The sequence below is a fragment of the Mandrillus leucophaeus genome, unplaced genomic scaffold (genome assembly GCF_000951045.1).
Source record: "Mandrillus leucophaeus isolate KB7577 unplaced genomic scaffold, Mleu.le_1.0 Scaffold855, whole genome shotgun sequence".
Taxonomy (NCBI): Eukaryota; Metazoa; Chordata; class Mammalia; order Primates; family Cercopithecidae; genus Mandrillus; species Mandrillus leucophaeus.
The window spans coordinates 1,235,262-1,248,568 of record NW_012109308.1 but is presented as its reverse complement, the minus strand read 5'-3'; the positions used below and the strand labels follow the sequence as shown (position 1 = coordinate 1,248,568).

Sequence of the window (13,307 nt, the reverse complement as noted above, 5' to 3'; positions counted from 1 at the left end):
GATAAATAGGAGAGTCCCACAGGCCTTCCTGATTAAACCACAAGACAGATGTTTCGTGAGAGGGAGAAGGACGGGGAATCAATCAGTGGTTCATTTTGCAGAGAACCAATTCATGATGTAAACATGGGGGAAAGAGCATCAGTAAATTTGTGTCACACAGCATTAATGAGAATGTAATGTTACCTTCATGGAATTCTGCCTGGGCCACGCCTCGGCTCCTCAGAACAAGTGGAGTTGAGCGCCTTGGTTGACAGGCTCAACAGGCGGATGCTTCCCTCTGTTGACATGATCAGAGTCCTGATTTGGGGGTGTATTAGTTCATTCTTGCATGGCTATAAAGAAATCCCTGAAACTGGGTACTTTGTAAAGAAAAGAGGTTTAATCGGCTCATGGTTCTGCAGACTGTACGAGAAGCATGATGTTGGCATCTGCTCGACTTCTCGGGGCGCCTCAGGAAACTTGCCATCATGGCAGAAGGCAAAGGGAAAGCAGCCTTGTCCTATGTGGCCAGAGCAGGAAAAAGAGAGACAGGGAGAGGTGCTACCCACTTTTAAACAACCAGGTCTTAGGAGAACTTGCTATCATGATAGCACCTTTGGTGCTATCATCATTTCTCATGGTGTTAAACCATAAGAAAGCACCCCCATGATCCAGTCACCTCCCATCAGGTCCCACCTCCAGCCTGGGGATTACATTTTAACATGAGATTTGGGTGGGGACAGTGATCCAGACCATATCAGGGGCAAGGAAGGTGATGGTGCTCTCACTTCTTGTATCGATCCAAGAGCTAGCTGATGAGTGCCTACTATGCATGTGCTCTGTGCAAAGCACTGGCGATACAGCAGTGAGTGCTTTCATGGTGCAGTGGGGTTAAATTCAGATAATAAAATGCATGCACAAATAAACAAGAGCAATGTCAGAAAGCAATCCAAGCAACGCAGGATAATTAAAACAGGGTGATGTGATGGTATGTGACTGGAAGTTACTTTCAACTGGGTGGTGAGGTGCCATTTAAATTAGAGATGAGATAAGACTTGGCAAGCATGTGTCTTGCTGGCCTTATTTCCTCCCTCTCTGGATGTTAGCTCTTTCTGGTCTCCTATGTTGGGGGAAGGCTTCCAGCTCTTTGAGCCTCTCTGAGCCTGGCATGTAGGTCCAGTTGACTGTTGACTTTCCTCCTGTTTTGTTTTATTTATTTATGTATGTATTTATTTATTTATTTTTATTTTTATTTTTTGAGATGGAGTCTTGCTCTGTCGCCAGGCTGGAGTGCAGTGGTGTAATCTCGGCTCACTGCAACCTCCACCTCCTGGGTTCAAGCAGTTCTCCTGCCTCAGCCTCCCGAGTAGCTGGGACTACAGGCGCATGCCACCACACTCGGCTAATTTTTTGTATTTTAGTATAGACAGGGTTTCACCATGTTGGCCAGGATGGTCTCAATCTCCTGACCTCATGATCCACCCACCTCTGCCTCCCAAAGTGCTGGGATTACAGGCATGAGCCACTGCTCCCGGCCCTTTCCCTCTGTTTTGTAAGGGTTTACCCCACAAGGCTATGTAAGAGGAAAGCAGCATATACTATGAGGTTCCCTAAGATTTAGCCCTGTTTCGGGGTGGCTGCTAACACACAGCAAACAAGAGTGAACAATAAAAGAAGAACTAATGAGTTCCTAAATCAGGTGTCACTTGTTAAGTTCCATTGTCCTGCTTCCCCAACACTTTCGAGTTTTATAAGGCCAAAGCAGAAATGACTGGGAGACACCATGGTTTGGAGCAAAATTCTGTATAAGGATTGCCAGTTGACACACCCTCCAGAGAATATAATGTGAATATAGCATTTGGCTATTTTTTACACTTTAAGATTCTTTAGTGTGGAGGTATGTGTGGGGGGCGGCAGTGAGGGCGCCGTCCGATGAGACAGCTCTAAGAGGTCTGATATCTTCCTTTGAGCAAGTAAAAAATTTTTAAGAGAAGGGGGTGGAATGGGGGCTTACCTAGGAATCTTCTAGGTTTATGTAGTATATTAGTTTGCTAGGCCTGCCATAGCTATCACAGATTGGTTCATATAAGCAAAAGAAATGTATTTTCTCACAATTCTGGAGTTTAGAAGTCTGAGATTAAGATGTTGGGAGGGTTGGTTTTCTTCCTAGGCCTCTTGTCTTGGTTTGCAGATGCCTGTCTTCTCCCTGAGTATTCACCGTGGTCTTCTCTCTGTTTGTGCGCTGATATCCTCTTCTAAGGACAACAGTCATACTGATCAAACCACCTCTTTTTAACTTAATTACTTATTTAAAGACCCTGTTTCCAAATGCAGTCATATTGTGAGACACTGAAGATTAGGTATTCAATATATGAATTTGGGGTATGTGTGTGTGTGGTGGGGGTGGGGGGGGAGCAAATCAGCCCCTTCGTGTCTAGGAAGCTTTCAGGTATCAGGGCCTCTGTGGCCCTGAAATACCTCTGAAAGGCACCAATGTAAGTATTTCAAAAATATGAAGAATCCTAATTTGCGGAGAGAAGGTATTAGGGATGGAGGTCATTATGAAGGAAGCAGGATTCAAGTTTTAAGGATGGAAAGGATATGGATATGTAGAGGAGGAAGAGGCAAGCATTGGAGGGGAGGTGTGGGAACAGGCTGGTCAGGAAGAAAGATCCAGAGTTGGAAGAGAGCATTGTGTGTTTACAGAGCAATAAAGAAATCTTTGTGACAAAAATAACCTACTTATATTCAGAGAGTCATGGGGAAATCAGTGGGCTAGGACAGCTGGATATATTATGTCTAGGTCCTTTCATGTCAACTGGGAAAGAGTAGAACTAATAGGGTAGGAAATAGGGAGCTATTAGTGTTGTTGAGGGGAGAGAAATGTTATAATAGCTGCAATGTCTAAAGATGAATTCGTAAGAGATTTCAGGGTGGTTTGGAAGAAGGAGTCAGGCCAGAGACAAGGCTGTTCCAACCATCTGGATGTGAGATAATTGGGATCTCAAATTCAAATGCCTGCAGAACAAGGCAAGGGACGCAGATGATGGGGTGGGGCGTCTTTCTTAGCCTGAAAAGCAGATGTCCATTCCTGCAGCTGGTGGATGGACAGCCCTTGTACCAGTCAGTGCTCTCCGGGGAAACAGAACCCATGGAATGTAAGTTTGAGATGCTAAAGGTAGGCTGGCAGGCTGGAAACTCAGGCAGGATTTCTATACCACAGTCTTGAGGCAGAATTCCTCCTTGTCTGGGAAACCTCAGTTTTTGCTCTTAAGACCTTCAGCTGGTTGGATGAGGCCCACAGACATTATAGAACGTCATCTCCTTTACTTAGTCAGCTGGTTGTAGATATTAATCAGGTCTACAAAATACCTTCATAGCAACATCCAGACTGGTGTTTGATCAAACAGCTAGGCACCACAACCTAGCCAGGTTGACATATGAAATTTAACCATCACGGTCCCCAAGCAGGAAGGTGTGGACCACACTGGGGCCTTGCCTTGTTCCCAGGGATTTCTCACAGCCCCACTGCTTTCCTCCTATACCAGCATAGTGAGAGGTTGGGGATGGCAGCTGTGCATTGGTCCTGGATCTGACGTGAGCCGACAGCTTGTTCCCAGTGCATATGCCCACAGGAGAATTAACTCGAAGGAGAATAAACTGTTCCCTTTTGAGACCTGGCCCAGGGTATTCTACTCTGATGCCAGCAGCATGCCTTGTTGTTTCTTCCTGAGCTGATTCTCACTGGCAGGGGGCCCTGGGATCACTGAAGCTTTTAGATTTGAGCAGGCAGTCAGGAGTTTCCTCCTGCGTGCCTTTCTGATGGCAAGAGAGCTGTACTGTAGTAGCTATGTTTGTGGTCTTTGGTGTCAGGGACTGGGCTGAAAGCCCAGAGTCTCATGGGCTATGGTCATGACCTTGGGGAAGCCTCTTATCTTCTTTGTGTCTCAGTTTCCCCATCTGTAAAATGGGGATGCAGTGATTGTATGTACTTCAGAGATGTGAGGGACTGAATCTGATGATGCATGAATCGCTTAGCATAGTGGATGAGACATTAGTGCATTTCACCACTTTTGGCTTTTCTAGACTCAGTTGAGCTGGGTCTGGTGGCTCATGTCTTTAATCCCAGCACTTTGGGAGACTGATGTGGGAGGATTGCTTGAGCCCAGGAGTTTGCAATCAGCCTGGATAACATAGTGAGATCCCATCTCTAAAACAAACAAACAAAAAAATTAGCTGGGCATGGTGGCTCGTGCCTGTAGTCCGAGATACTCAAGAGGCTGAGGTGGGAGGATTATTTGAATCTGGGAGATTGAGGCTGCAGTGAGCTGTGATCATGCCACTGCCATCTAGCCTGTGTGACAGAGTGAAGCCCTGTCTTCAAATAAAGTAAATACATAAACAAACACACAGATAGTTAACTGCAGTTTCCTGACCCCTTGAAGTCAGGTGCGGCCATATGCCTTTCTTTGGCAAATGACATGCAAGCAAAAATGATGTGCACCTCTCTTGGGTAGAGGATTTAAGAGCCAGAAGTGATTTGCCACATTCCTTTCCCCTGCCACAGAGACAATGAGAGCAGCTGTGCTGAGACAGAGCTGCCAGCCAGGGGCCCAGAGTAAGTAAGTAATCAGAGCCCCCACCCCTCTGCATTGGCCCTGTAGACTGCACTAGAAGTAAACTTCTGCTGTGCTATAAGCTCTGAGATATTGGGGTTGTTAGCACCCCCTCAGCCCAACTGATGGCCACACTTCAGATGTTCAGGAAATGGTAGCTGTTATGATTTTTCTCTCTTCCTTTCGCCTTCTCTCTCAGAGGTTCTGAGCAATGATGTGACCGATGGCGTCATCCGAGTCGTCTGTAGCAAATGCTACTTTTGGATCCATCACCTCAGCATACGGAGAATCCTGTCTGTACAGCTGATATTCCACCTCTACCCTTCTCTCGTCCTATCATTTTGAGAGGGAAGAATTGGGATTAAACACTAGAGTTCTATCACTCATTTTCCTTTGCAAACTTCACCTTGCTTATCTGTAAAATGGGTGTGAGAGCCTTGTTTTCTGTGTTTTCCAGGTCTTATTGTATGATTGGTCCGTGTATAGCAAGTATTATGTACATCCCTTAGAAATGACTATTACTGGGTTTTCTTGTCTACTTTTTTTTTCCCCCCCATTCAGCACATGATGGGTAATTTTTTGTTTCTTTCCCCATAGGATCTTGGAAACAAAGACCTCAACAGGGATAAAATTTACTTGATTTGTCAAATTGTCCGGGTCGGCAAGATGGATCTTAAGGATACTGGTGCAAAGAAGTGCACGCAGGGGCTGAGGAGGCCGTTTGGGGTGGCAGGTAAGGGACACACTCTGCACCATTAATTTTTACTGGAGCGCACATTTTATGTGGCTGAATTGTAACGATGATTTCTTTCCCAACCTCCTCCTGCTGCCCCCACCCCTGCAAAATTTATGCCAGACAGCCCTTAATAACTACATTTCTGGTGACTAAATCGAAATAATTGGTGACTAAGTCCAGATTTATGATGAACACAGTGAATCATGGGCTCCTGTTGTCTGGAGCAGAGCACTGGGAGACCGGTGCCGTCTGAGCAGTTGACGCCTTTGCTCCCCAGCTCTGTGAAAAAGGAAAAACAATACAGGCAGGATCTAATTATGAGGAGCAAATCATTTAAAAAATATATCTAGGACAGGAAATGCAGTTACACAGAATGAGTCACCTACCACGCATCTACATTCCAGATGGAAACGGACATTTGGAGAATTGGTGTGACCCGAGGCAGAGCCCTGCCTGAGGCTGCTGTACAGGAGCATCCGCTCTGCATTCCTCTTAAGCTTTAGCTCTCTTGGGGTTTCTAAGGCCCCACTTTTATGGTTTTAGTTATGTTTGGCTACCACTTATACTGTTATTTACCTAATATATTTTCTTTTAATCAACCTACTTTACATAATGTATGTTTTTCGTCAAAGGCAATTTAAATACCTGTGAAAATGGTGATTTGATATGCCAGTTTTATTCTTTTTATTAAAATATAAAATTGTAAGAGTATACCATTTATAACTCCTGCATACCATAGCTAACCTCAGTGTTTCAGGTTTCTCACTTCAGGATGCTCTGACCTGTAATCGCAGACCTGCTTACTCTCCAACTAGTCCCTTGGCACTGCTTGCAAGGTGGTGGAGTGGAGGATATTTTACTGAGCTCACTGTTTTTTTTTGTTTTTTTTTTTTTTTTAACCTGGGACTGCGGCTAGCTAGCCAGCCAGTGATCTTGGGCAAGCATTTTTCCCAGGGCCTTAGTTTTATTATGTGCAAAATGAAGAACTTGCACCTGATTAATTCATGAAGTCCTCTACTGCTCTAAAATGCTCTGATTCTACCTGTGGGGCGTTTCTGACACCACAGTGTTTCCGTTAAGGCAGTGAGGGTCTTCCAACCTTACTGCAAAGTGTGTCTTTGTCCTCAGCTGTAGCCTGACCTCTCTTTTGGTGTCAGGTGACAGAAATGTGATCTAAACTGGTAGAAGAAGGAAAAAAGGTACTTTATTGGTGTAACTGAAAGGCTTATGAATACATTGCTTCAGGCATAGCCGGATCCAGGAACTGAAATCAATTTGTCTCTTTCTTGCTCCTATGTCCTCATGCTGGCTTACTATGAAGAATTTGTCTCTTTCTTGCTTAGTCCCTATGTCCTCATGCTGGCTTACTAAGAAGGTGGCTGTCCAATTAGTTGGCAAATTATCAGCCAGCTGTTCCAAGCTTGCATCCTACCAACTTAGCAACCCAGTGGAAAGAATGTACCTCTTTCCCATTAATTTCAGCAGAAGCCCCAGGAGCTTTAATATAGGTCATGTCTTCATCTCCATAGTATTTACTCTGGGCAGGGAGAGATGATTCTCTGATCTACCAGGTCCTCTGAATAACTCTGGAGCCAAAGGGAAATTGCCCCGCCCTAATCACAGCACTGAGGATGGATGAGGAGAGTCTGTTAGAGAGAATAGACGCTCAATTTCTCCTGTCTGCTCTCTGACTCCCCTCTTGATCTAGATGCAGTCAGTGCTTGGTTATTACCCAAACAATTTTAATGGCCCCCTGCCCAGTGCCTGGAGTGTTTGAGGTATTTTCTGTAACTAGGGTATGGGCTTGATTTGAGCAGCTTTTTTCAGCCTTCTCCTATACTCCCATTTCTATAATCTCCATTCTAGTGTAGGAGTTCTTTACCTTGGTTTTGGGACCCTTAGTGGCTGATTTAAGGAAAGGTTTCAGAGGATACGGGATCTGTCTGGAATCACAGGATTTGAAGATTCTTCAGTTATGTATCTGTACATATGGGTATGCTTATGAAAAGAGGGTGAATATTTCATGAGATTCTCAGATCCTACAGAGACCCAATCACTGCTCTCTGGTTTTGTAGGCACAGTAGACATTCAATACATGCATGTCAAATCCAAACCTAATTGCTGAATTCCACAGCCATGGCTCTGACCCTTTCCTTTTGTCCTCTGCTAAGCCATGGTGCTCTTGGATGCCTCTCTGGCCCACTGATGTCCTAGTCTGCTTTGCTTAGAGGTATTTGCATGCAAGGAACCTCTGCCGTCTGTGTATTGTGCAGCACTGGCTTGCTTGCCATTTTAGGCTTTCCTGACCCCCAGGCATCCCAGGCCCTACCTCCTGTCCCACAAGCTCATCCCACTGTCATCCCTTTGTGGGAGCAGGAGGAAGTTAAACCATTAATTCATTCTGTCCTCTTTCTAGTTATGGATATAACAGACATCATCAAGGGGAAAGCAGAGAGTGATGAAGAAAAGCAGCACTTCATTCCTTTTCATCCGTAAGACATTTCCCATTTCTTTCTATTCAGCCACATCCTTTGTCATTAAGAGCTGCTGGAGCTCAGAGGGCACTGGTTCCCTGAGTTAGTGATAGGCAGGTGGAGCCTCCCAAGGGGAGTGCTGGGTGAGAATCATTGGCTCAGTGCCCAGGCACTCAAAACCAAACAGCTTTTCACCCATTCATTCATCAGATGTTATTTATGCCACAGACATTTATTGGCAGCCTGGCAGAGGCTGGCACTGTGCTAAGCATGGAGGATGAAGTAGTGAACTAGATGAGCCCTGTCTTCATGGAGCTCGTCATATAGATGGGGAATTAAACAGATAATCAGCAAAAGATTAATGCATTAATTATAAGTGCAGCAGAAACCACAAAGCTGTGAAGCAGCAGCATTTCAGAAGCGTGTGGCAGGGAATCCTAACCTTGCTCTCATGTGTAGACATATCCGTAACTTACGAGGAGGGCAATAAGGAAGGTGAATATCCTCTCCTCTCCTGTTCCAAAAGGAGTCCTCCAGAAAGCAGGGCTCCAGTTTGAGAGCATCATCAGTACTTAACAACCCTAAGGATGGTCCAGCTAATGAGGCTAGTGACTTTGCTGAAGGCGTGTGATTACGACTTAGCAGGAGCAACTCAAGGCTTTACCCTTGCTGAGCAGATATGCATGTTGAAAGCTTTGGAATCCTGCCTTTTTAAGCTTCTTCCTGGAGAATAAGAAATGGCCTCTACCTGTAGCATTGATATTCCAAAATTTCAGAGCCACATTGCTTTGTGATAAAAAGTGATGTACCTCTTGATAGCATGTATATACCCTGAGCTGACACACGCAAGCTCGCTTTTCACCTGAGGCATGTGGAGGGTCTGGGGAGCTTCCTGGGGCACCTTGAAACACAAGGAGGGCACGATGCGGACATTTCATGCTCTCTTTTCCTTTCCAGGGTTACAGCTGAGAATGACTTCCTACACAGCCTGCTGGGCAAAGTCATAGCCTCCAAGGGGGACAGTGGCGGGCAAGGTATAATGCCAATGTGCCAGTGGGCTGAGCCTGCTCCAGCTTGGGAGCCCCTAACTCTTCAGCAAATGAATCAAAATCCTCAACCCTGGGATGCTTAGCTTTCTTTCCCGACAGACCACTGGGAAGAATGGGAACATATGATCTATAGGGATAAGTCACATCTCCTGAAGCAAATTGGAGGCTTGTCCTTGTGCCCAAAAGAAAAGAGGAATTGATACATCCTGAATGTCTCCTGTGTTCCAGGGGCATGTTAATAAGTTACCTTGTTTGATTTCATTCTTACTGCAGGCCCATGAGATAGGTGGTGTCATCCTCACTTTGGGCTTAGAGAAGCGGGATAATTTGCCAGAGGCTGACACTGCTGGAAATAATTAGTGGGATTCAGACCCAGAGATCTCCCGCTGCAGAGGCCCCGTGGGCTGAGTGGCTGCATCTGTGGTTGTATGGCTCTGTTCCCAGCCATCTCCAGAAAGACAGAGGGGAGAGGTGGCAGGAGGGTCGACTGAGAGAACACTTGCAAAAGTGGGCTCTTCACCGTGAGCCATTCCTTTCCAGGCCTCTGGGTGACCATGAAGATGCTAGTGGGTGACATCATTCAGATTCGCAAGGACTATCCACACCTGGTGGACAGGACCACCGTGGTGGCCAGGAAGCTGGGCTTCCCGGAGATCATCATGCCAGGTGAGACACAGCTGCTCTGACCTTCCCCTGGGGACATAGGGGCCAATTCAGCTTGTCTGATTCATTTTCCTTTTAAAGAGTCAACTCCTTCCTTTTTTACTGCCTCTCTCCGTTTCTCTCCCTGAAGGTAACCACTAAAACTGATTTCTGTATATCCGAAAGCTTCTATGCATTAACAAAATAGACACATGCACGTAAATATACACACATACCCCTTTTCCCCACAGATGGGGTCATACTTTATATTCCTTTACTTAATATATTTTATATAGTATTCTACAACTTGTTTTATCACTTAATAATTTATTGTGGACATCATTTCTATTTTACTACATGCAGGACAGTTCCACTCTTTCTGGGAGAATATTGTCATTCTCTTATATTTTTAAGCTTTTTTGTTTTTTTTTTAATATTACCAAAGGAATTCATGTTCATTGTAAAATATTCAAATGGCATGAAAAGGTATAAAGTGAAATGTTAAAAACTCCTTCATATCTTTATCTCCAGAAGTAGCCAGTACATTTTCAAATGTGTGTGTAATTTTAAAAAATGAGTTTATATAATATTAAACAAAAATTATAGGAGAGCATTGTTTTAGACTAAGTTCCTGCACCAGCCCCCAACATACCAGACTGAGAATAAAAATGGAGTCAGCCATGCTAAAGTTTCATGTCACCAAACCTAAAGTAAATTGTTATCTGATCTTGCAAGAAATTGGGAGAGTGGGGAGAGATGGGGGAGAAGAGAGAAAGAGAGAGCGGGGGGGTGGAAGGAGAGAGAGAGGGGGAGGGAGAGAGGAAAGAAAAAGAAAGAAAAAGAAAGAAAAGAGAGAAAGAGAAACAGTTTATTTTCCAGACAGGCCATTTTCAGTTTTCAATGGGCATAACGAAGTTCCCTTTGCTTTAATCCTCACAGCAAAGGGTAATCTGAAGTAACCTGATGTTAACCAATCAGTCACTTTTCTATTTTTCTGTTTCCCTGTTTCATCCTTATGAGAGCAATACTTTCGAAATAACCAATTCGCTCTGTCTTGCTTCTACTTCCTTCAGGCCTTCTCTGTCTATAAAGCCAACCTCTTCTGCTCAGCTCTTTGGAACACTGATTCTATTTTATGGAATGAAGCATTACCCGATTCTAGAATTGCAATAGAGCCAAGTGAGGTCTTTAAACTAAATTTGTTGTAATTTTGTCTTTTGACAATAGTAATACTCTTTTGAAATTTTTCTTTTGTGTCTTAAACCTGTGTCTTGGACTTCTGTTCACGATGGCTCTCACTGACTTGCCTTTTCTTTCCACATTTTTCTGGTGGTGGTCTCCTAGGGCCTGTGCTGTCATTTATTTGTCCATGCTTTACCTGAGACTTCAATTACTTGTGTATCCCCTTGTAGGATTTTCTATTCCTTTTTTTTTTTTTTTTTTTGAGATGGTGTTTGGCTCTGTTACTCAGGCTGGAGTGCAGAGTACGCTGGCGTGACCTCAGTTCACTGCAGCCTCTGCCTCCCAGGCTCAAGAAATACTCCTACCTCAGCCTCCTGAGCAGCTGGGACCACAGTCATGTGCCACCACACTCGTCTAATTTTTCTGTATTTTTGATAGACACAGGGTTTCGCCATGTCACCCAGGCTGGTTTTGAACTCCTGAGCTCAGGCGATCTGCCCGCTTTGACCTCCCAAAGTGCTGGGATTACAGGCATGGGCTACCTGTGTCTGACGGATTTTCTATTTTTCTTGCCTCCCTTCCCGAAGATCCTCTGCAGCTCCTTCCTAACCCTGTGTCCCTAGGATACATGGAAAGTTGCTCTGTTCTGTTCCTATACAGTAAAACATCGGCAGATGTGTATGTTTGGTTGTTTTCATGGGACAGGATCAATTCAATTGGAGCTTTGCTTTGCCTTCCCAGAAGGTGTCACTAGAGGATGAAAATTAAATGATTTTTAATGTTGAGAAAAACATGGCCAATTTTGAGTGTCCCTACTTCCCTTTTTGCAACTGATTTCCTAGCATCCCTTCATCCCCTTGTTACCTACTTCTCCAGCCTCCCTGATGAGGGAAAAATGCTTTCTCTAAGCAGTTCTGATTTTAATTAATAGCAATCCAGGTGGGGGAGCTTCTTCTCACCCTCCATCCCCTCTAGTTAGCGTCTCTCCTGCTGCAATCCACGCTAACTCTTGTCTCTCTCCTTATGCCTCAGGGGATGTCAGGAACGACATCTACATTACTCTCTTACAAGGTGACTTTGACAAGTACAACAAGACCACACAGAGGAATGTGGAAGTCATCATGTGTGTGTGCGCGGAGGACGGCAAAACGCTGCCCGTAAGGGACTTGCTGCTGCTCTGGGTGACAGGGTCCCCCTTGGGGTCCTCTGCTTGTAAAGATGTACTTTTCCTCTCCGTGATTCTGTTGTCTAAATGCCAGGTGCCTTTGGGATGGTGTTGAATAATGTGATCTACACCTTTTGAGCTTGGTTAGCGCAGTGTTCCATAATAAGACCTTGTGATATTTCCTTATACCAAAGCAGTTTTTCAATGTCTGTTCCTTTCCTTTCACAACTCCTTCTTCTACATATGTATGTACGTATCTATATGCATGCATGTATGTATACATGTATGTATGCATACATATATGTATGTATTTTTGCTTGGTCTCAGCTTATAGGGTAGCTTTCTGCAGTTAAAATGTTCTCATGGAAACCTGAGCTGGTTTATTCAGGCAAAGTCCATGGTAAGAAAGAGGATCAATACAGTGCCTTGGGCTGGTGTGGAGGCTCAGGATGTGCTCAAAGCAGACATTCTCAACACTTAATCTAACTCCCCAGCGCTCAGCCAGAAATGCTGGTGGAAAGCCTTATTCGTAAATTGGCCTCCAGAGAGCTAGCCGGGTGTATTCAGGAATGCAAAGCGCATTGCTATATTTATACAGCATATGTCCTGTCCAATATTTGTCATGTGTGTTTATATTTGTTTGCTTGTATTTCCTTTAAGGTTGTCAGTGCCGTGCCCAGTGCGTGGGAGGGTTTTGTTTCTCGATTCCTCGTTTCAGAGTAGTTAGCTGAAAAGAAAATCAGCTCTCAAGAGAAGTTTTAGCATGGGCGAATATTCCTCTTAGGCCACTGTGAGTGATCAAATAGCCAAGTAGGGCGGGTGTGCTCATCAGAGAAGGGGGTGTGAGGATGGAAGAGGCATCAGTTCTGTCCTTGGGGCCTGGAGATCAGATTGATGCTTTGTACCCAAGAATAACTAACATTCACAGGGGAATTACCAAGTATCAGGCCGTGTGATAGTATGACACATTTCCTTTATTATGCCCCATTTTACAGATAGGGAAACAAAACCTTTGTCACTTACAATAACTCGCCCAAAGCCATAACGTTAGCGTATGGCAGAGATGGGGTTTGACTGGTTCCAGACCCTCTGGGACACTTCACTACAATGCCTGTATATGTAACAAAATTCTCCAATTTATTTCTCATTTTAAAAAATGAGGCTAATAACCACTGCTCACAAATTTGGGAAGATTCATAATCATTTTTTAAATGTAAAGAAATCCTCACAGTTGCCTTTTTGTTCCTAAAGACTGGTTATGTTAATTAGTATCTGTTTGAACAAAATCTAAGCACTGAACGCATCGTCCTTTTGTTGGAATCTGAAACTTTTCCAAAAAATAAAATAAGTGAGAAACCCTTGGCTCCAAGGAGCATAAAGGAGCCGACGGTTTTTATCTGAAAGGGAAATTGCAATTCCCAAGTGTAGAGATCATCGCTTTGAAGTTACTTTTTTTTTTTTTTT

General features: G+C 44.3%; 1 protein-coding gene across 1 annotated transcript in view; it reads left to right on the top strand.

Annotated features, from left to right (window-relative positions):
• The window catches only part of DOCK2 (dedicator of cytokinesis 2), a 450,129-nt gene that overhangs the window by 52,523 nt on the left and 384,299 nt on the right, over positions 1-13,307 (top strand). The window contains exons 10-14 of the mRNA XM_011968671.1: positions 5,193-5,328; positions 7,748-7,823; positions 8,763-8,839; positions 9,395-9,520; positions 11,711-11,835. Coding sequence (XP_011824061.1) covers positions 5,193-5,328; positions 7,748-7,823; positions 8,763-8,839; positions 9,395-9,520; positions 11,711-11,835 — 540 coding nt within the window. The remainder of the gene's footprint in view (positions 1-5,192; positions 5,329-7,747; positions 7,824-8,762; positions 8,840-9,394; positions 9,521-11,710; positions 11,836-13,307) is intronic.